General features: G+C 38.3%; 1 protein-coding gene across 8 annotated transcripts in view; it reads left to right on the forward strand.

The window, feature by feature from the left end:
- CAMK2D (calcium/calmodulin dependent protein kinase II delta) overlaps positions 1 to 21,730 on the forward strand; it is a 168,193-nt gene that overhangs the window by 80,690 nt on the left and 65,773 nt on the right. For all 8 annotated transcript variants that reach the window (XM_042469915.1, XM_042469917.1, XM_042469919.1 and 5 more), the window contains exons 4-5: positions 16,966 to 17,020; positions 18,579 to 18,644. In XM_042469915.1, the coding sequence (XP_042325849.1) occupies positions 16,966 to 17,020; positions 18,579 to 18,644 (121 nt within the window). The remainder of the gene's footprint in view (positions 1 to 16,965; positions 17,021 to 18,578; positions 18,645 to 21,730) is intronic.

The following is a 21,730-nucleotide window of genomic DNA, read 5'->3' on the forward strand; positions in this document are numbered from 1 at the left end:
CATACCCGAGGTCAAATCAGTGGGTTTGCTTGGCTGAGTGAGTAATCAAACCCTGGTCTCCAGAGTCTTAGTCGAGTGCTTAAACCACTATACCACACAGAGTGTGATGTATAGTAGCATGTACAAGTTCAGTGTGAGAGAGAAGCAGAATTGTATCCATTATGCCACTGCATGCAAAATGTGGCATCTATATATTCAACACTAGTGAAAATGCCTCTACTTTTATGCACATGGTTTTCACTAGTTGAGAAACCCAGTGTCAGTCGTGGCTTCTAGTTAAAGGGAAGCATTGTTTTCATACAAAGCTGTATACGCACTGAGCATAGTGTACAAGGTTCTGTAGGTGGAGCTACATTACAATGTAGAGATCTCAGAGTAGGGTGCTGCCAAACCAATTTTGAACAATTATAAAACCAGTTCTGAAAAATTTAGCAAAAATATGTTGTTGAATTTCCCAGGATTAATTTATAATTTGAAAGTGGTTTGGCAACATCCCACTCTGAGGGAAGCATACATCCAGAGGGCTTTCCCAACAGTTAAGGCACTCACTTTTCCTATCATATTTTTAATATTTTCTAACATTCTTTCCATCCCTAAATCCATCACTGCTGGCAAATTGAACTGTCAGACATGCTTTTCTTAGCTAGTAGAATGGAAGAATAACACTGCTGGTGCTAGAAATGTTAATTCTTTGTCACTGCTTGTTTCTTTATTATAGCTTACCCCCCTGTTCATGTGCAAACAGTCTTTACTTGGGGACATAATGTTTACCTGAATAACGATTCACAAATTTCTATAGTTGCTTTCTGCCTGCTTTTAGCCCCAATACTGTGTGAACATATTAAGCAATTGGGTTTCCTAGCTTCTAATTGGAAGTGGCAGCTTGATTAACAGCAGAGAAATTCTGAATGTGAATGTGTGAATGTGGATGTCTTGGAGCCTCTCAGTGAACCTGCGATGCCATTGAATAAAGCAAATGTGCAACCTACTGTTTAGCTAAAATGACTCAAATGAAAGTAGCTAGAGCTGTTATCTAAAAGGGATATCTGAAGAGACAGGAGCAAATGCCATTAAACAGTAAGAGCTTCTTTAATTGAGGGATGACCTCTGCTATCTATTGTACTCTAAAATGTAGACAACACTCAGTTACCATCATCTTGAACAGCATCCTTGTGTTTAGCTATTGGCCCTCCAGCAATGACTTCTGTTCCTTGAGCAGCCCAATGCTCCCTCCCTTTAAACTTGCATGCACGCTTTTAGCTACCAGAAGCCCTGATTAAAAAAAAGAAAGGAACTAAACCTGAGCATGTTTCAACTGACCTACTTTTTTCCTCCTCTTACACATTTGCTATTTTCATACATCTTTGTTCTCCATAACATTGCTTTCATAAATTCCAGTTTTCACCAAAGGCTTCAAATACAGCAGTGGTGTAAGGACTGTATAACTGATGAATGGGAAAAGCTAGGTATGGAAGTTGAAGCATTTTTTTACAAATTGGTTATTGCTGTTACAGTATAAATAGTTGCATCACATTTGTACAGGCACGATGCAAAGTACATTTTGAGGTGGTGTGTGCTAGGATTAATCTACCAAAACATTCTCTGGTCCTTTTAGACTCTGGACTTAGTAGTCTTATATCACATGAACTGTAAATGGTAATGTATTATTTCACTCACTTTTAACTGTGTAATGTATTACCTTGTTTACTTTTTAAACTGTGGGTTAGTGTGCTATAGTGGTGTGAACATTCAACTACAATTCTGGTGACCAGGGTTTGGATCCCCTGCATGACCATGGAAACCCACTGGGTGACCTTGGACACACCATTTTCTCTCAGCCTCAGAATAATGCAAAGGCACCCCCCCCCCCGACAGATTTTTGCCAAGGAAACTGTATGATAAGTTCACCGTAGGGTTGCCATATAAATCAGAAATAACTTGAAGGCACACAAAAACAATATCAAAAGCAACAATGCATTACTTAATTTACTTACTTTTAACTGCAAAAAACCAGCCCTGTATGTGCATGAGTGTGTATTCAATATGCTGTTTTTCTTTGTGGCTTGACCGCTACACTTCCCCTTGCTGTAACTTTTTTCTTAGAAGAAAAGGAATGGAGTTTTCCAGCAGTCCATATTTGCTTGTGTATAGCATTTCCCTTATGTTTTGCAGTAACAGAGAAGATGGCCACCAAGAACACCCCATGGCATCCCATATTCATAAGCTCTGACAAATAGGTTGCATACAGAAAGCCCTAGGTCCACTTCAGAGATGGACAAGGTCCAGGATTCAGTTTTTCCTCTTCTATGGTCATTCCCCAAGTCTCCTACCCCCCAGAAGTAGTTTTCCAAGACCAAGTCAACTTCCATTATTTTGAGACATCCCCAAAATAAGACTGCCAGAAGTCTGTTTCTGCTCTTGTAAAACTGTTTTTCGGAGTCTGGGGGCAAAATCTGGTGCCAAGGAGCAAATACTGATTTTAATTGTTCCTTTACTGGAATTATCTCATTTTCAGCCAGTTTTTGTCCATGTGAGGGCATCTAGTAGATCAGGGAGGGATCTGTGGTTTATAAAAATTGTCTGTAGACTGTATGGAGACTTCAAGTAACATGATTCCCAACTCAAGTCATCTCCAGCGATGGCCTTTGGTCATCTCTGGTCATCCATCATCTCCAACATCAGAGCTGTTAAAAGCAGAGAGATAAAAAGAAAATCAATTCATTTGAGATGATGTGGTGGAGAAGAGTGCTGAGAATACCATGGCAAACAAAAAGACAAACAAATGGGTACTTGAACAGATCAACCCTGAACTCTCCCTGAAAGCCAAGATGATTAAATTGAGGCTGCCCTACTTTGGCCTCATTATGAGAAAGGATGCATCATTTGAAAAGACAATAATGTTAGGAAAGGTAGAAGGCAGCAGAAAAAGAGGAAGTCCACAGCCAGACGGATAGACTCAATCAGGAAGGTCACAGGCCTGAAGATCAGTGGAGTATAGGTGGGCTTGGGGTCCACCGTGCCATGAGTCGAGGGTGACTGGAAGGAAGCTAACAACAACAACAACAAGCTTATATCCTATTGTTTTCACTACAATCTAAGATATCCATAGAAATGTCTCATAAGTTGTTAGAGCCTATTGCTACTCTGTAGCTGCACACCTTTTGGGGAGTATTCACTTTTAGTAACTGAATTAACATGACTTAATGCAAGTCCACTAAAAAGGCTTAGGTTTTATTCCATTAATAGCATTGTTGGCACTTTCTAAATGTGTTCAAAATTACAGAGATGTTGCTTTCCATAACATCTTCATATAGTTCTGCTTTTGTTAGGTGTATGCATATATCACAATTTCTATAGCTGAATATATTAAGGGTGTGAAAGTAAACATTGCAAAAATGAGGAAAGTGGTAGATTTCAGGAATTTATTTGAATTTTAAAACAGTACTGTTGTGTCAGTTTTTCACAATGTCTTAGACTTGGCTGGAATCTAGGAGACCAAGCAACTACATCCATATGTCCTTGAGGATTTAAATATTCCACTTCTCAAATGGTATCCCCATGTGCTAAATTTCAAGCAACCCTGAGGCCACACATGGTCTGAGATCCACACTTGAATTAAAGAAATAGTCAAAAGCAGTTCATGATATGTAATTTGAGGGTAGTCACTACTACTGAAAGGTGTCTAAATCACACTAGGCAGTGCACATCCATGACCATACCTGATGTCAGTCTAGAAGACGTTGGAGCTCCCCCCCCCCCCCAGCTTTCCAAGCCAGCCTGGAACAAACAACTTTTCCAAGCACTCTTCTTTTTACCCTAGCCAGAACAAGGTGATTTACATCATATTTTGTTTCAACTAGAAATTGACTCATGTAAGTGAAAATTCTTTCTCAGTTTGTTACAATTATACTTGAGCACTTCAATTTGGCTGCATCATACTCTGACATTTTATATCTTATCCCAATATAATCAGATACAAATTAGAGATTGTGAACATTTTAGGAGCTGTTTAAATTGTGTTGACAAAGCCTGGAAGTTAGATGCATTTATCTAACTATTATCTGAGGAAATAGTTCAAACAGCCAAAATGAGGTGGTGGGTGAGGAGCTGACAGCTTTAATTGAAATTGGAAATGGACTTTGCATCACTCAGAATTGTGCAAAGATGTGGCTGAACAGTATTAATTACTAGAAATTAAGACTGGAAATGCAGACATGCTGTAAATCATCTATTCTTTTTTAATGATGATGACCACATTGATCCGTCAGTGTGCATAGTAGAAGGTGCTGAACCAAAACTGGTTTGGAGGTGCCAGCTTACTATGGAGCTTGATATTATCAGTGTTATGCTTCATTAAGGCATTGGAAGTTCTCCGTGGCAATTGTCAGTTTGATTGATTTGTAGACGTACTTGCTTTATCTAAGTTAGCAAAAATTTTCAATTTCTGACACTGTCCTCTAGACGTTGGCTGCACAGAACTGATAACTAAAGTACAATACCAAATATAGCAAAAGCCCTTCGCTTCCTTATTTCTCATACAAATAGTCCTCATGTTCAGAGCAGATTCTAAGAAATGTCACTCCTTAAAGGACTTCATGATATATATCTTCTTCTTCCACTTAAGGCTAATTTTTGACCCAGTCAAGGAAAAGCTAGTTATTAGCCTGTATCATTGAAATGGGAATAGCTGTAGGGCAGAAACTTCAACCAGTGCTTTTGAAATTTACCCTTTTGACTATACCCTTCAGAATCCCTGAGCCAATGTGGCCACACTGGCTAAGGAATTTTGTGTGTGATGCAAAAAAGGGGGAAAAAGGAACTTTATGAAGTTTTGGTTTTAACCTCATGTTTTCCTAAGCTTTAACTTTAACCTTCTCATTCATAAGAATATCATTTGACAGAGGAAGGCAGCCACTGCTTTGACACCATGTAACATCAGTCCCTCCGCTTTTTCTGAGATTGCCGGATATTTTCCTTCTCTGCAGAATAGCATAGAGTCTGCTATGTCTCTAAAATCTCTAAAACTAAGCATGGTCAGCTCTTGTTAGTACCTGGATGGGAGAATGCTAATGAATGCTACAGTAAGTGCTGTAGGTTATACAGTATTTCAGAGGAAGTAACTGGCAAAATCACCTCTGAGTATTCCTTTCCTTTAAAGAAAAACTATGGAATTCATAGGGTTGCTAAACTGACAGACAACTTGAAGGCACACACACACACACTCCTATGTTTGAATGAATTATTTAATTATTAGAGTCAGCCCTCCATATCCACAGATTCAACCAGCCATGGCTTGGCAGTATTACAAAAAATAAAAATTCTCATAAGCAAATCTTGATTCTGCCATTTTACTATGACACAGTATTTAATTGGGACTTGAGCGTCCATAATTTTTGGTATCCACAGGATGTGGATCCACAAGGCCCACTGTATTTCAAATTTCCTAAAACAGCAACTGCAGGTTCACACAGGTTATCAGTATATATGTACCCATACTTTGTTGTTGTGTGCCTTCCAGTCATTTCTGACCTAAGGCAACTCTAATATGAACCTGCCATGGGGTTTTCTTCACAAGGTTTGTTCACAGCGGCCTTTGTCTAAGGCTGTGACTTTCTGAAGATTGTAGTACTATGTCATACATGAATAAAAAGAAAATTATTTGTACAGTTACAAAAACTGTACTCTTCTAGATTCAGTAAACTGTTCTACTGACTTTTAAATTAATCTGTTTTAGTAATAAGTTTGGACTATTGGGCAAATGTATCTGAAGAAATATTGAGTAAACTTAATTTAAGTGTTAGAGTTTTTCTTGATGATGTAAAATATCAGTTCAATTTTATTGATTAAAAAAAATAATTTGAATTGCCTCATTTAAATCTGTGCACCATGAGGGGAAGTCTCTTGAGGATTAATCCCAGAAGACTCTCATCTTCTCCCCAAAGCTTTGTCCTGTGAGAATCCCAGAAGCCATTCCTGCACCATTTTCATAGGTTTGGACTTTTCATCTGCCATCCTAGTCAAACTCTGAAGACTCCATTTTGGACACCACAGCAAAGCCCAAGTTCAGTATGAAAAGATGGGCAGTGCACCATTAAACCACAACAGATGCTTTCAGGATAGATCCAGAACCTCTATTACCCTTCAGTGGCCCCAGATCTTCACTGAAGCACAGTACAGGCATACCTCAATTAATAAAAGCTCTGACAAAAAAGATCCTTTTAAAATGTGTTTTTATGCCACTTCATTAACTGAGGTATACCTAAAATCCTATTCAACTGTACTTGGCTGTGTGCCTATGATCCTTTTGAAACAGGATAGTCATCTGTTATCTAAAGAAGTGTAATGGCTAGTGTTAGACATGGAGAACAGGGTTCAGCTTTGTTCTCAACTGTGAAGATAAAGAGACAGCAAAAAGATTGTCATTTTCAAGTGAACTGTAGTCATAGTGTTGCTGTAGAAGTATAATGGGAATTCAGAGCTCAGTTTCTTGAAGGAAGCACAAAACTACAAAACAGTCATCTGTAGATATTTATGGAAGTCTGTAAAGTGTAGGTGGAGAGCCAGTGTAGTGCAGTGGTTTCAATGTTGGACTATGGCTCTGGAGACCACAGTTTGATTCCCAATTCAGTCATGAAACCCATTGGGTGACCTTGGACAAGTCACACTTCTCAGCCTCAGAGGAAGGCAATGGCAAACCCTCTCTGAAGAATCGTGCCAAGAAAATCCCATGATAGGTTCATCTTAGCATCACCATAAGTTGGAAATGACTTGAAAGCATAACAACAACTAACTGTAGGTAAAGCTAATTTGTGTTTCTTAATTGACTTAAGCTCTTGGCTCCAATAATACCCTCAACTTGCTCAAGCAAAAGTAGGTTCCTTTCTCCAGTAGTCAATCCTTTGATATGTTAGATCTGAGGTGGAGAACCCTTGGATCTCTAGATGTTGTTAGACTGAAATTCCCATCATTCCCCACTAACCAGGTCAGTGGTGATGAGGGTAATTGTAGTAGCAGTAAGTTAAAAATTCAGTGTTGTACTAGTAGTTCATGTAGGGTCCCACAGGTTCTTGCCCCAGCTTTAGACTCTGTGACTGGACCATTGCTGAGATCTTCTTAAACTATGCATCAGATTTAAAATTCAGAGATTAGAGAGAAAAATAGAATGACTTGTACTGTGAAATATTGACTCATTTATTTCTGATCCAGGAGGAAGGAATAACATTTTATATTTACACTTCTAAGCTTTAAGAAATGTAAACTATTACTTTCTAGAACAGATGGTTCTTAATACTGAATGTTTTCAGAACAGTAACTTTGGTATCTGTAAAATGTATTTTCAAGTGACTTTATTTGTATGATTAAGATGTCCATGCATGAGAGCCAGTGTGATTTCAATGTTGGACAACCATTCTGGAGGCCAGGGTTTGACTCTCAGCTCAGCCATAACCTCTCTGAGTGACCTTGGAGAAGTCACACACTCTCAGCCTCAGAGGATGGCCATGGCAAACCCCCTCTGAAGAAACCTGCAAAGAAAACTCCATGATAGGGATGCCTTAGGGTCACCATAAGTCGGAAACTATTTGAAGGCACATAACAACAACAAAAGTTGTATGCAGTGTTAACAGAGAGTGGAAAATGTGCAAAGTGGCAGGATTGTTTCACTAGCAGTTGCATAAGCAATAGAAAGGTGATTCCCAAACTTTGGTCTTCCTGATGTTTTTCACTTCAGTTCCCAGAATTCCTGACTGTTGGTCAACCTTGCTGGGGCTTCTGAGAGTTGTAATTCAAAATGGCTGGAGGATCAAAGTTTGGGAACCGATGCACTAGAAGAACAACTACCACAAGCATACTGAAGTCATATACAACTGAAGCTTATACAACTGGAATCACTTGTACAAAAATTGAACTTGTTTCCCTGGGTTGTAAAAGCTTTGTTGTATTGTATGGACACAATTGGGTGTAACATATTAACAGCGAAACTGGTGCAATTATTCATAACTGTTTATAATTCTTAATTTGTGCCATCTTTTGGTTTCTGAAATACTGCAGACACAATGTGGGACAGGGAATTGTCATCAGTCTCTCCAGAAATAAAAAGTTACCGTATATACTCGACTATAAGTTGACCTCATGTATAAATCGAGAGCAGTTTTTGGGCCAGGATTATGGATTTTGCTATGACGCGTGGATAAGTCGAGGGTAAAACTCAGAGGCATATAGCAAAGGATCTAATGGATGAAGCAAAGCAAAATAATGTCAATGAACTTAGAAAATTCCAGCAGACATAACTCTTTGTGATCACTCTTAAGGCTGAATGAATGAGAGAGTAGAGGGTTCAGTGCTTCCAGGATAGATTATACTCTTGCTTTTTCACCAAGGGATGGTTCGTTATTTTAAATAAGAGTTGAAGTACAGTATTTACATTGACCCATGGATAAGTCAACTCAGGTTTTGGGGTCAATTTTTGGACCTAAATTTCTAGACTTATACATGAGTATATACAGTGCTTACTTTGAGCAGCCACTTGAGTCTCCTCTACTCCAAGCTTCCATGGCAGGGATGTAAATCTTCACTTATTATAATTTCAATTCCTTTTTCCCCACACCATGAAAGTGGAAGTGTTTCAGGCAATTTTGAACACTAGTAAAACCAGAGATTTTGTTCAGGAAAATTGATTTGAACACAATACCAGTTTTGTTGTTGTTGTTTTGGGTCAGGCAATGTGTTTTCTGTGCAAAAATCATTATCTTTGCAGATAAATCAGTCTATGCTATTACTTATTTTTGCTTTTTGTGCAGAAAATGCATTCTCTGCACAGAAAAAAATGCATTTTTGCATAGCTTTGTTATCTGTTATTTGATATTTGCTTGATATGGGATATTTGATGTTTTTAATTTATTGCTTGCTTATTTTATCTAATGCTATCTTGTATTATTATCTATTGTTTTATATGTATTTTGTTATTATCCTGTAGAATATACGCCATTGGCAGGTTTCATTTTTATCGATTTTTTATTGTATGTACAGTGCTGTGTAAATCTACAAATAAAGTTTAATAATAATAATATCCTAATGGATATTATCCTAAAGGAAATCCCAATGTGAAGACCGTCTTGTGGCTGTTCACTTTTTACTTGACAGTGAATCTCAGATGTCAGGTTACCCTTTTGTTGTCAAGGATGCAATTATTAATGACTGTACTTCATTCCCCTGCTCTATATTGCCTGCTAGCTGTGACAGGGACAGATCAGAGCTAGGCTTCCTGGTACTTCTGAGGAAGTTTTCTTGTCCTCTGTTTCTTTGTTCTTTCTTCCAAACTTGTGTCCCGATATGTTTTTGGACAGCAATTCTGGGAGTTCAAGTCCTAAACTATCTAGGGACCCAAGATTTGGAACTGATGTTAAGATATTCTCAATTGATAATTATATGAAGAGGCAGCATCCAACCTTGGATGCTCTGCCAGAATTTCAAATACGAATCTAGGTGGCTTGCCTAGAGTGAATTAGTGAAGAGAGAAAAAAATGCATTGAGGTTCTTTGAGATCATGTTATACTCATGAATTACATTCTTCTTCATTGATACAACTGCTTTTTTATCCTGTTTCTGATACATTTAAATAATCGTTTGTTATTGGCTTTAGTGATATGCTCCTCAAAGCATTTTTCATGTACTGTAATCTTACTATTTGCATTTATTTGGATAAAGTTAGTGGTTCATTTTGTTTTTCCCATTTGCACAAGTATTCTATTTTGAGCAGGAAGACTTTGTGTCTCTAATAGTTTTCTGGACTCTGTTCATTTACCACAGCAACATTCTCCTTTGTTTGGCAGTACCTTTTGTGATCTGAGTTCCATTGTAGCTGAATTTCTAGTACTGTGATTTTAAATAATTCCCAAGTGATATATGATCCTCTTCACTCCTTTTCAACTTCTTTTTTTAGCTGTACACTTATCTGCTTATATAGTTAGACAGAGTGAATTCATAGTACAGTACTTGACAATAGTCAAGTTGGTTCGATAACACATTTCACACCCAGTCCTTGATGTCACTTAAGCTTACAATAATAATAAAGAACAAAAAAAATCAAACAAGCAATTAATGCATTAAAATAATACAATGAAAGTGATTTTTATTTTTAAAAAATCATATTCATTTGCTCTAACGTCAAAATTATATTCTGATTATGATATAAATTCCAGGTATATGGACTAAAGCAGTGCTATTCAAAGTGATGGTTCCTTAACCAGGGCCAGTCCATGAGCCATCAGCTGCTATTCTTATGACATATTCAGAGAAAGAAAGAGTCAGTTGTACCTAATGATCACAAATGTAGTGCTAGTTCCTGGCAAATGGCAGGGGCAGTGGGTGGGTAATGTCAACCTCATCCCATATCAGATTACTTGGGAAGCAGTGGACTGAAGTAGAACATTTTAAAAATGAGTGGGTAGATTAATTGCCTCTGTCCCTCCATTGCACTTTGGAAAAACTGATTGTTTATTAGCTTTCATTCTAATAGGTTTCAAGTAACCAAGGTAAATTAAGGCTTTCTCTGGGTTGGTGAGAGGAAGAATGCTAACATTTTGGGTTTCTCTGTCACTGCCCATAGGCAGGAAAAACTACTGAGATTTCACAATAGCTGAAAACAAACAGACTTTGCTGACTCTTCCCCTCCAGTCATCCTAGAGACCAGTTCTTCCTGTCTTTGGCCAGAGAAGAACTCTTTCTTGTTGCTTCTATTTTTTCTCTGGTTATCTTTCCATATTCCTAGCTCCTATTTTTTCTGTTTGATATCCTTCCATTTGCCTAGCATTAGGCATTTAATTCTTCCTTCTTTTTCCCTTCCTAGCTTCCTTCAATATATATATATTTTAAAAAACCCTCACCTTCCTATCTAACATTCTTTCTTCCCTTCCCTTTCTATCTGCTATGGCTCCAGCAGGAGAGAGGAGTGAAACTATCAAAAAGAAGAATCCTATTCAGCATTGCACTTTAGACAGTGTGATAGAAAATCAGAAAGAACTAGACCACTCTGATGGTTGAGCTGTTCTGGCCAAGCAGATGTTGGTGAAGGTTGCACTTGCTCCAGCATCCACATGGTCATCTGTGCACCCATGTAGAACATGATGGAGACATAGATGGATGGCAAAAGTGTGTTACAAAGGGTTAGATGCCCATGATGCCTTGCATCCTTCTACTTTGGCAAGGTATGAGTCCAGGGTGAAGAATTGGGAACAGGCTGTATTTCATTCCTCCCAGAACATTGGCCATAGCCAAAAGAGTGTGAAATCCCCTCTGTGCAGTCTGTGGCTTATGTGTCAGCATTTCAGTGCCACTGTGGCTTCTCATATTTCCCACCACTTTTCTATTGAGCAGGATAATGGTGACCCTTTTGGCTGCACATGTGGCACTCACCATTTTGAGGTGGCCACTCATCACAATCCACAGCCAGATTTGTTAACCGCACCTGAGGATTTGGCTGTGGAAGGGTCAGTCCTCTCACTTAAAGAGAGTAGCATGGCCAGCTGCATGGCCACTTTCATAACCAGAACCATCATGGCCATTATCATCACCAGTTTCACTTTCTGCCCCATCTTTCTCTTGAGGGATGAGGCACAACTATAACAACTTAGATCTTTGTTGGAGAATTGCTTCCCCCCTCTTTTCCTCACCCTTACCAAACAAAGCCTCATCACAGAGTGTTTTTTTTGTTGGTGGGAGGGGGGAGGGGAGAGTTCACCATGCAGCAGTCCTTGAAGAAAATACACAGGATTTAACATTACAGTTAAAACAACTTTTGCAAGCTCAAGCTATCTTTCAGTCTGGCCACAAAGGAGCCTCAGGGTCCTGTGCTAAGGATTCTTTTGCAACTTCTCAGGAATTCATATGAATTTTCATGGGGTGAGTGGAGGGTCTCGGGTTTCATGGGCCTTCAAGTAAGGTTGCTTCTGCTCAAAGCCTGCCTGGTAAAAGAAAGATGGTAACTCCTGTTCATTCCTCTGAGGAGCCAGATTGTGATTCCCTTATGGAGTCTCTGCTCCTAGGGAAGGACCTGTGAAAGGGTGACTGCTGGTGATTCTGAAAAGGAGGAAGGTGGGTGAGGGTAAGCCCTTTAACCATTTGTTACATTCTGAAGATGTTGTTGCCTGTTACTCAAGGTCTCCACAGTGTTGGTGATTTGCTTCACCCAGACCAGAGCATTGGATGAGGTGAAGGGGCCTTCTTCTGAGTTTAGTGTTAGGGATGCTTCTGTCCTGTGACAATTAAGGTGACCTATGAGCAGCCACATCTTGCTCCTTGGGGACTGGAGTTTACACCAGGAGGTGTTCCTTCAAGTGGAGAGCTGATTGGGCACCTTCACTGTGGACATGCTTGTATCCCCAACAAATCATGAACTCTCTAGGTTTTCACCAGGTTTCCCTGCCCATAGGCAGAGGGCATGAATACCCTACAATGCCAGTGGCCAAAGGTTCTGCTGTACCTCTTCCCTCCCCTCCCTTTCATAGCAAGGGCAAGGACATAGCCAGGATTTGGGGAAGGGGGGTCCAGACTAAGTGCCACCATTATAATGGGGCTTGGGCGCAGCAGCACACATCATTCATTATATCTAATGGAAGGGGGGGTCCAGACCCCATGCCCCTTGGCTATGTCCTTGGCAAGGGAGGTCACAAGTGGTGCTCATTGATCCCTAATGGCCCTAGCGACTTTGATACTTGATAGATCCGTGGTGTCTCCCACTTTGGCTCAGGGTCCCCATAAGCATCCAGATATGGCTTGTTTCCAGCTACCCACATTAAGGTTGAATAGGAAGCTCTGAAGACAGAATGCATGATTAATATACTTCTGTCTCCTTGCAGGCAGTCCACAGTAAGGATTTACAAGACTATATGAAAGGTTTATACTACTTGGTGCAAAGCCATTCAGTACAATCAGAGTCAATACAACAAGGCATCTGTCTCACATCTCCCGGCAGAGAGGACTGGGGCTTGTCCTTAGGCCTAATACCTTGAAGAGGAAGGCTGTTGGACTGTCCTCAGTCCTGTCTAATGCCCCAGGAGCCCTGCTCTCCTTTCATCTGGATGTACAAAGGTTTCTCAGGGCACTCCAGTCAAGTACCATTTTCCATCTTGGAGCCTGCCATTAATATTAAAGCAGCACTTGAAACATCCATCTGAGCTTCTTTATGAAGGTTCCTCTGAGACGTCTTTCTTGCTGTGTATCAGAGGTGGCAGCCCTTTCAGTTTGGGGACACCTCTACACCTTTCATGAGGACTACATTTCTCTCCATCCTGACTCTTCCTTTATGCCTAGAGTACTTTCTACTTTTTAACTGTTACAAGTATTTATTCTACCCTCTTTCTGCCCTTTGCATCCACAGGTGAAGTTATGGCACAATTTGAATGAGCAGTGTGCTAATAATTTGCATTCATCGAACTAAGTCATTTTGTTGTTTAGATTCCTTATTTGTGCCCTTGAGGTATGAGGTGTTTCAGTCCACAGTAGCCACATGGGCCAAAGCATTCATCCTAATGGCATATGACATCACCAAAACACTTTACCCATCTAATGTCATGGCACACTCAACCAGGGCAGCCACCATATTGATCATATTTTCCACTAGTGCTGCAGTCATGAATATATTAGGGCAGACACTTGAGATACTTATGTATGGATTTTTCCTCTCAACATCCCAGAATGTTCTTTCACAGTAAGTATCCAGTGTGGTAGTTCGACTCTCCTGAATGTGTGCTAGTAGGGTCAGTAATGTGCAGCACCCAAAATATTAGATAGTGTCTCCCATTATCCCTGACCATTGACATACTGACTGGCATGGATGGAAATTTGAATCCATTAACAACGGGAAGAATGCAATTTTTCTACTTCTTTGGAGAGTTAGTCTGTTAACTGGTCTTTTGTAATATGTATGCATATATTGATTTTGGTTTATAGTTCTGCTGTCACCCAGGTTAATTTATCTGGTTTTGTTTCTGAATTTTCTGTTTCAGTATGAAGACAACATGTTTTCATCAATATGGTTTCTGCAAGCAGGAAACCAGTAGAGAGGGTTCAGAGGTCTATGAATGGCACTTAACTCTAGAGTACAAAATCAGAAAATATTTTCATAATTTTGAGTGTCTTTCACTTGTAGATTGGGTTCCCCAAATGATATATGTTTCTCCACCATTTTTGAGAGAGCCGGCATACTGTATTTTGCAAAAAATAACCCATAATCTGTCAACACTAACTGATTTGCCCACTTCTAGAGTTCTTTTCTTGACCTTTTAATTCACCTTAACTTCATTCATCATGAAAATTTAATGCTATGTTTCACATTTAAGCCAATTTTGAATATGAGAACCTTTGTGGGGGGGAAAGTTAAAAGTTTCAAGATATCAAAATGAAATTTGAAAATAAGGTTTTCTACCAACCTTTCCTTTATTAATACTAGATATTTTCTGGTTTTCAAGGATACTAGAAAGCTTTCTTTGTAATTTTTTGTTTCATTTGCTAATGTATTAACTAGTTTATCTTTGCAAATCTTGTTCATTGCAGTATTGTATCTGATTATTTTCTTAACAAGATTCAATACAAATAAGTTAAAATGCATTACTGAATTTATGAAATTCAAAATAGTATCCTGGCAAAGAGATCTGCTTTATCATAATGAAATTATCTTTCATGTATAGCTGTTGATTCAGAACATTGTACATGCAAGAGTCTTACATTTATTTCTGTGAGAGTGGGAAGCCTAATGTACTTCTATTTTTAGCAGTGCCGATCTACTTGAAAAGCTCTTTCTAAAACCTTATATTAAGGACCAAACCATATTTAGTTCCAATTTTGGTTTCATGGTGACTGGTGCCATTTACAAAATCTGAAAATAGCAACTTGGAATGTAATCTGGAGATTCAGGTAACAAAACTACTGCGCGTCCCCAATTTATTATCCAAATCCACAGTAGTGTCATTGAACCTGCTGTAAATATTCACTTCTATACATTCATTGTGCTTTTTTGTACTCTTGCATTCCTTATTTCATATATCTCCATACTTTCTGGGATGTTTCTTTTAAAAAAAATCCAAAGTGTCTTAAACATTACATATTCTGTTTTGATGTTCTCTTGTGAGCAAAATGTATTGCCATCTAAGGCATACAAGTACCTGCAAATATTACAGCCTAAATCCAGTTGTTAATCCCAACTAGAATAAACTCAATGAGATCTTGGTAAATTAATCCTTATGCAAACCCATTGATTCCGTGGATATACTCTAGTTGGGAGTAATAAACCTATGCAGTAATATAATTTTGCTGAAAGACTTTTACATCCTGGCACTGACACACATCAAATAAATGGCATTCAGGAAGGAACAAATTCTTATATGATTTTGAACCATTGCTATCACTGCACTGTTTTGTGGATGGTCTCAATTGTTAACATTGCTTCTCATCAAGTTCTGCCTCAATCCAGACTTTTGCAGGATGTGGTCAGCTCATATCAGAGCAACAGCTTACTGGACATTATATGGGAAGGGCAACTTATAGAAGGATTGCCTTCTATAAGGTGGGAATAGTTCATCTAGTTTATATCCAATTGGTATATTCAGTGTATGCATATAATCATTCATCTGTGTTGGGTTATATGACAACTTACAGAAGGGCAATGTTGCCACTGCATAAAATTGATGAAGGAGATGGGTCTCAATTTTAGCCAAAACTTATTTCTCTGGTATATGGGGTTCTGATGAACTTGCATACAAAGATGCAAGTGCACCCCCAATTGCCAGCAGCATTGCACTTACGCTGCTGGACTAGCTATTGGGTCTTGTGTCAAGGATCTTACATTGCAGGCGGATATAGCAAAACACAGGTTGTCAAGAAAGCATAGTGGTTACTTTGCTTGTTCAAGGTGAAGGCCTGCTGTTGTTGTTTTCCCCCTGATCAGGCAATTTCCACTTCATTCAAAAATACAGTCTTAATGCCGTCAAGGTAAAAGGTTTTGTCATTTAATCGGAAGTGAATTTTGTAAATGAAAATATGTGCATGTCTGTTTGATAGGACTTGACTAAGCATTTGACAGACTAATTACTTATTTCCTAGTTCAGGTCAGTTGCCTAGGTATCTGAAATTAGGCCCAGACTTAAGTTGATAGCTTGATCTTGAAAAATGGAAAAGAGCAGTACTATAAATTCTCTTTCTGTACAGCAGCTCTTCTGATTACAAAAGCTACTATTTACTGCTGATAGCTTCCTAATATGAAGCAAACTGTATTGAGTTCCCTATTCATTCCTTTCTTGATAAAACAAAGTGCCTTTGATGTATTCACAGTGAAGGTTCTGAAAGATAATATGTCTTTGTTTCTCCATCTCCTGAATGTTTTAGTTGTTAAGGTAGTAGTTAAACAGCTTATTCCATTTTCTACCAAGCATTTGTTGACAGTTGAAACATTTTATGTGCTGATTCCCACTTAATGGGTTCTACAAAAACATATTTCTCCTAATTTATCTACCTGGTTACCCAGTATCACGGAAATTCTGTTGGCACTGAGGTTATGCTCTCTCTCTCTCTCTCTCTCTCTCTCTCTGTGTGTGTGTGTGTGTAAATACACACACACAAACACACACACACACACACACACACACACACATATATATAGAGAGAGTATTTGAAAAAAATATTTTTGGTAATAGCATTCATGAGATATATTTAAAATACTACAAATGCTACAGCACATTTAGATGATGTCTGTGTTGCCAACTGTAAATATAACCCAAGGAAAATATGGTAAGTAGAGCATTAGTAGATGGTGTGCTTCCTGTTTAAGGCAGTAAAGTAAACCATAACACAGCTCCTTTTTAAAAAAAAGAAAAGAAAAATTGATTGGTTACAAGACAATTTTTGAGAAAGTGGGGATTAGATAAAAGAGCAGAATCAAGAGAGAAAGAAAACATTATTCTTTTCTTTTAACAGTGCGACTTCATGACAGCATATCAGAAGAAGGATTTCATTACTTAGTCTTTGATTTGTAAGTATATTTGATATATATTTACCATGCCAATCCTGTTTCTATAAGATTATATGGTCAGGGTAAGGAAGCTGTTGTGCTTTCATATTTGAAAAATGAGAAGGAGGTATATCAGAACAATGAATGAATAAAGTCGGACGTATGTTAACATGTTGGTCCCCAACTGTAGCTGATGTTTTGACTCCCTTTGCAACCTGGGATAGTTTGCCCAGCCATAATTTCACTGTGTGGCTTTGAGCAAGGCCCCTTTTATCAGCTTCATTTGGTTATAAATGAAATGGAAATATTACTGATCTTTGTGAATGAAGGAGAGTAAAGCATGCTGCAATTTTTAAAAAAAAGTTTTGGGACACCAAATTATACACTGTAGACAATAGCTGTTTCACAACAGCTATACTAAGAAGTCCATTCTATCAGTTGAAAAGTGAAAATTAAATCATTGGGCAATGGTTCCCAAACATTGGGTGAGACCTCCAGAGGAGGCATGAGACTTGCTCAAGGGGTGTGAGGGAGACATGGAGGCCCCAATCCTCCCTCCTCTTCCTCTTTCCAAACTTTGTGTAAAATTTACACATATGTTTCCTGTTTATACACATACACAAACACAGCCATACCTCCCCACTTATTCTGACACACACTTTACTACCCCTAGAAACACAACAGTTTTGCCGCAGTCCAGATTTCCTTGGCTCTTCACTCTGGCCTCTCTATAACCCCTGCTCTTCATCTTGTCATTTCAACTTCTCTAGTCTGTCCTCTTCAACTGTTCTACAGCTGTTCTATCATAGCCACATAGCCATAGCCCATCACCAAGCCCCATCTCATTAATCTCCTTGCTATTTTTTCTGTGGGTACTCTCTGCTGGCTGAAGGAGACTTTACTGACTCTCTTGTTTTGGTGTTACTGTGGTTGTTCTACTACTGAAACTCAAGCATTTCAACTTTTTTTGTAGTTTCTAAATTTCAAAATTATTATTATAGTTTATTTCTATAGTGCTGTAAATGTACACAGCACTGTACATACAGATAATCAAATCAATAAAAATATAAAACCTGCCAATGGTGTACAATCTACAAAATACATATAAACAGTAGGTAGTAATATAAAATAGAATTAGTTAAAAACAGCCAACAATTAAAACATCAACATCCACTATCTAATCAAATATCAGATAAATATTCACACAGTGCCTGGGAATGCTTGCCTGAACAGAGTGGTCTTCAACTATATGTCTAAAGGGTTTAAGCTTCAGATTGGTAAAGAGGTTTTGAAGGAAAGGTGGGATGTAAATCCAGTAAATAAATATTAAATAAATAAATATAAATATATAGGAGCAAAATCAATCTGGTGGCTCTCTAGTAACAGGCACAAATGTATTCTTATATATAAACAGCAAAATGTCTGTGTTCCCCCGTCAACATAAACCTCCATTTGTCACTACCCTAACACATGAAGCAACCCTGTGATTTAATATATGAGAAATATTCTTAAGAACACAAACATGTATTTTTCATTTTAATTTTGCTGAACTGGAAACAATGCTTTATATCATTAACAGAGTCACTGGTGGTGAATTATTTGAGGACATTGTTGCAAGAGAATATTATAGTGAAGCAGATGCAAGGTAAGTGCTGAATTTAAAAGCTTTTAATTAGCATTTATTAATACATTTTTGTTAAAAAAATTAAGTTTCATAGAATGCTTGCTACCAGAATGCAGTAGTAATTCTTAGATTTTAAATTTTCATCAGTACTAGTTAATCTTGAAAAGCAGTATTAGTTTCCATTGAAAGGTTCTATTTGCTTGCTTGTTTGACAAGCCCATGTTCGGGCATTTAGTTATATAATTTTTAATAGAAATTTAATAAGTGATTATTTTAATGTGCTAGTAAATCCTTGAGTGTTGTACTATTGTGTAGATCCAAGCATCTTTCCATCACTTAGTTGTAGGGAATTTTTTCCCCAACATTTGAAATTATAATATTGTTGGAAAGACTTTTTTCTCCTGCACCTGCATCATCCTAGGACATCCATTTCCATCTGGAATGAGATGTGTGCTGTGGGAATGAGCAGTTTACACACATAAATGTCCATGCCCACATCATTTATAGAACTATAATAAAAATAGTTAAACATATTTTAAAAAAATGCTGGAGGTCAACATTTCAGTGTGGTGTCTCATCAGGGGCTCATGTATTTAAGCCTTTTGTTAGCGTGAACAAGTGGAAGGTTTTCATACCAACACTCCATATTTGATAGGTTCTTCTGGCTATTTTGCAGTGAGCTTCAGAAAGGCTGTGGGTAACATCTTAACCTGCTTTTAGACGCAGTAAGTGGTGTCTGCCAAAGTCATGGATGCAAGCAAGCCCTAAGGAAACCAATATTGATGGATTACAATCCCCTAGCTAGTCTTCCTAGCCTGAATACTGGACACCCAACTAGAAATCTTCCCATAGGGTTTCTCAAGCTGGATGAGGGAACATATTCAGAATTTTTGGATTTGAAGTAATTCAGCAAGAGGAATCATTCTCTTCTTCGTTCCATCCACTGGTGTCTAGAACAAAAGAAAGCAGCATCTATGACCAGTCTCCTTGATAATCTAGATTTTCAGGTTGCTTTTCATCACCATTACCTGTCACCATTCCCCCCCCTCTCTCTCTCTCTCTCTCTCTCTCTCTCTCTATATATATATATATATATATATATATATATATATGGAAAGGTATCTTTACATTCCATGGGCTTGTGAAGTCTTCACCCATTGACGAGGTGAGAGGAGGGGTCCCAACTATCGCCAGTAGACTGTTGCCACTTTCCTCTAAGCTTCCCCTCAGTAAGGAAGATATATTTTGTGGGGTGTATTTTCAGCTCTTGTGTCAGGAGACAGAATAAGCTACTGAAGTTGCTATGGGATTCCTTCTGTTTCCTGGTCAGGAGGTCTGGAATCTGGAGGTGTGCAAAGCAACAAACCAACTGTGTGGATGTATAAGCTTAGAAGAAGTTAGGCTTTATTTTGTATATGAAAGTTTACATCATGCTCTAAAAAAATCATTCTGGAGGTATAATATAAATAACAAAGAGCTCCTATTTAGAGCATGAGCATAAGCAGAGGAAAAGAGTTATGTGCATGCAATTAAAGCGTCATTAGCTAAGCCATAGAAAAGGAGCTTAAACTCTAACATAGCTGAGTGAAACTAGCCCTGAGACTCTTCACAAACATGGGTAGCCTCCTGGTTGCTTGTGACAGCTGCTTTCAACTTGTAAGTCTGTACCTATCACATATTTCTGGTGAACTGCTGGTTTAGAGCCCCTTTAATGAACCTAATTGCCTGATTCACTCTGGTGAATATGTCATCATCACTAATAAGTCCTTCCTCTTGACCTCCTTAGTTAGCATGATACTGAGCCAGCCATGCAAGATGGTAATGATTGTTATTTTTGTGGTTGTTGTGCAGGAAGCCAATTCATCATAGGGCTTTTTCAAAACATTGATTTTGGTAATATGGAAAATTCTGGTCTATTCTCTGCATGAAGCGGCAAGGGGTGGGGTCACACTGTGATTTTTAACTTGTCATTAACATTAACAAACTGCTTCCCACAGGTTGCTGGGTGGTGAAGTATCTAGGATCAAAGTGTGAAATATCTAAATCCCTGACTCCTAAAAAAACAAACAAAGGAATGTTTTTTCATCTATATGATTCTCCCCACTGCAGGTGCATGTGATTTTGTTCTTTCCCATGAATAAGAATATGAGAGAGTTTTCAGTCTTATGACCCATTGAAATCAGTAGGACTTACCCATTAGAGGCCATTTAAGCCTCAATTATTTCATGTTGCATTTAGTCAATAAATGAATGGGCTGTGTTAGAATTTCCTTTGCACTTGAACCAGGGATGTTTAATTTCATCTTCAATAGTATCTTGGTTCTCCCTGTTTATTGCTGGGTTTAGCAAATGTTTTTAATTCAGTCCATTAAAAATCACATATAACGGAGTGGATCTTACTAGGAAGAGACAGAATTTTCACTAATCTTCCTTTCACTTTGGATACCCATATGCTACCTTTTTCACTGTTCCAGAGCCCACCTCTAGCCTCCTGGTTCAGGTTTTCAGGGATTCTGGGTTCTGTGAATGATAAAGTTTTTTACAGATTTTTTTTTCCCTATCAGAGTCTATTCAGGTGTCAGAAATAGTTTCTTGTGCCTTTTTTGTTGTTGTTTTGTTTTGTTTGTAATTATCCCTTTCTGTTCCTCTTGTACAAATATTGACTTGGTGTATGTGTCTGCACAGATCAGAAACACCCTAATGAGATTTTTTAAAACACAGTCCTAAGAATTTATATTCTTAGTGATTTAGGGGTTAATATGCATTGAATGGAGAATCTATATTAAAAATCCTTGGGTCGTTTAGGCCACCCATTAGCCATTGTATTAGGAGTATGAGTGTAGAATTGTGTTTATTGTCTAGTAGTCAATACACATAATTTCTAAGGTGTGTCGGGCAATGTACACATTGACCAAAGAATCTGCACAGATTTCAAAAGGAGAATATTCCTACTGATCAACTGTTTGATGGCCTTGTATTCCACATATTTTTAAACATTGTTCTGAGATACACATAGTGACTGACCAATATGCAAAACCCACTGTAAATTCATATCTGGTTAATGCACACAGTAACCTTTCCCCCCTTCTAATTCTTTGATCTCTATCC

This window comes from Sceloporus undulatus, chromosome 5, assembly GCF_019175285.1.
Source record: "Sceloporus undulatus isolate JIND9_A2432 ecotype Alabama chromosome 5, SceUnd_v1.1, whole genome shotgun sequence".
Lineage (NCBI taxonomy): Eukaryota > Metazoa > Chordata > Lepidosauria > Squamata > Phrynosomatidae > Sceloporus > Sceloporus undulatus.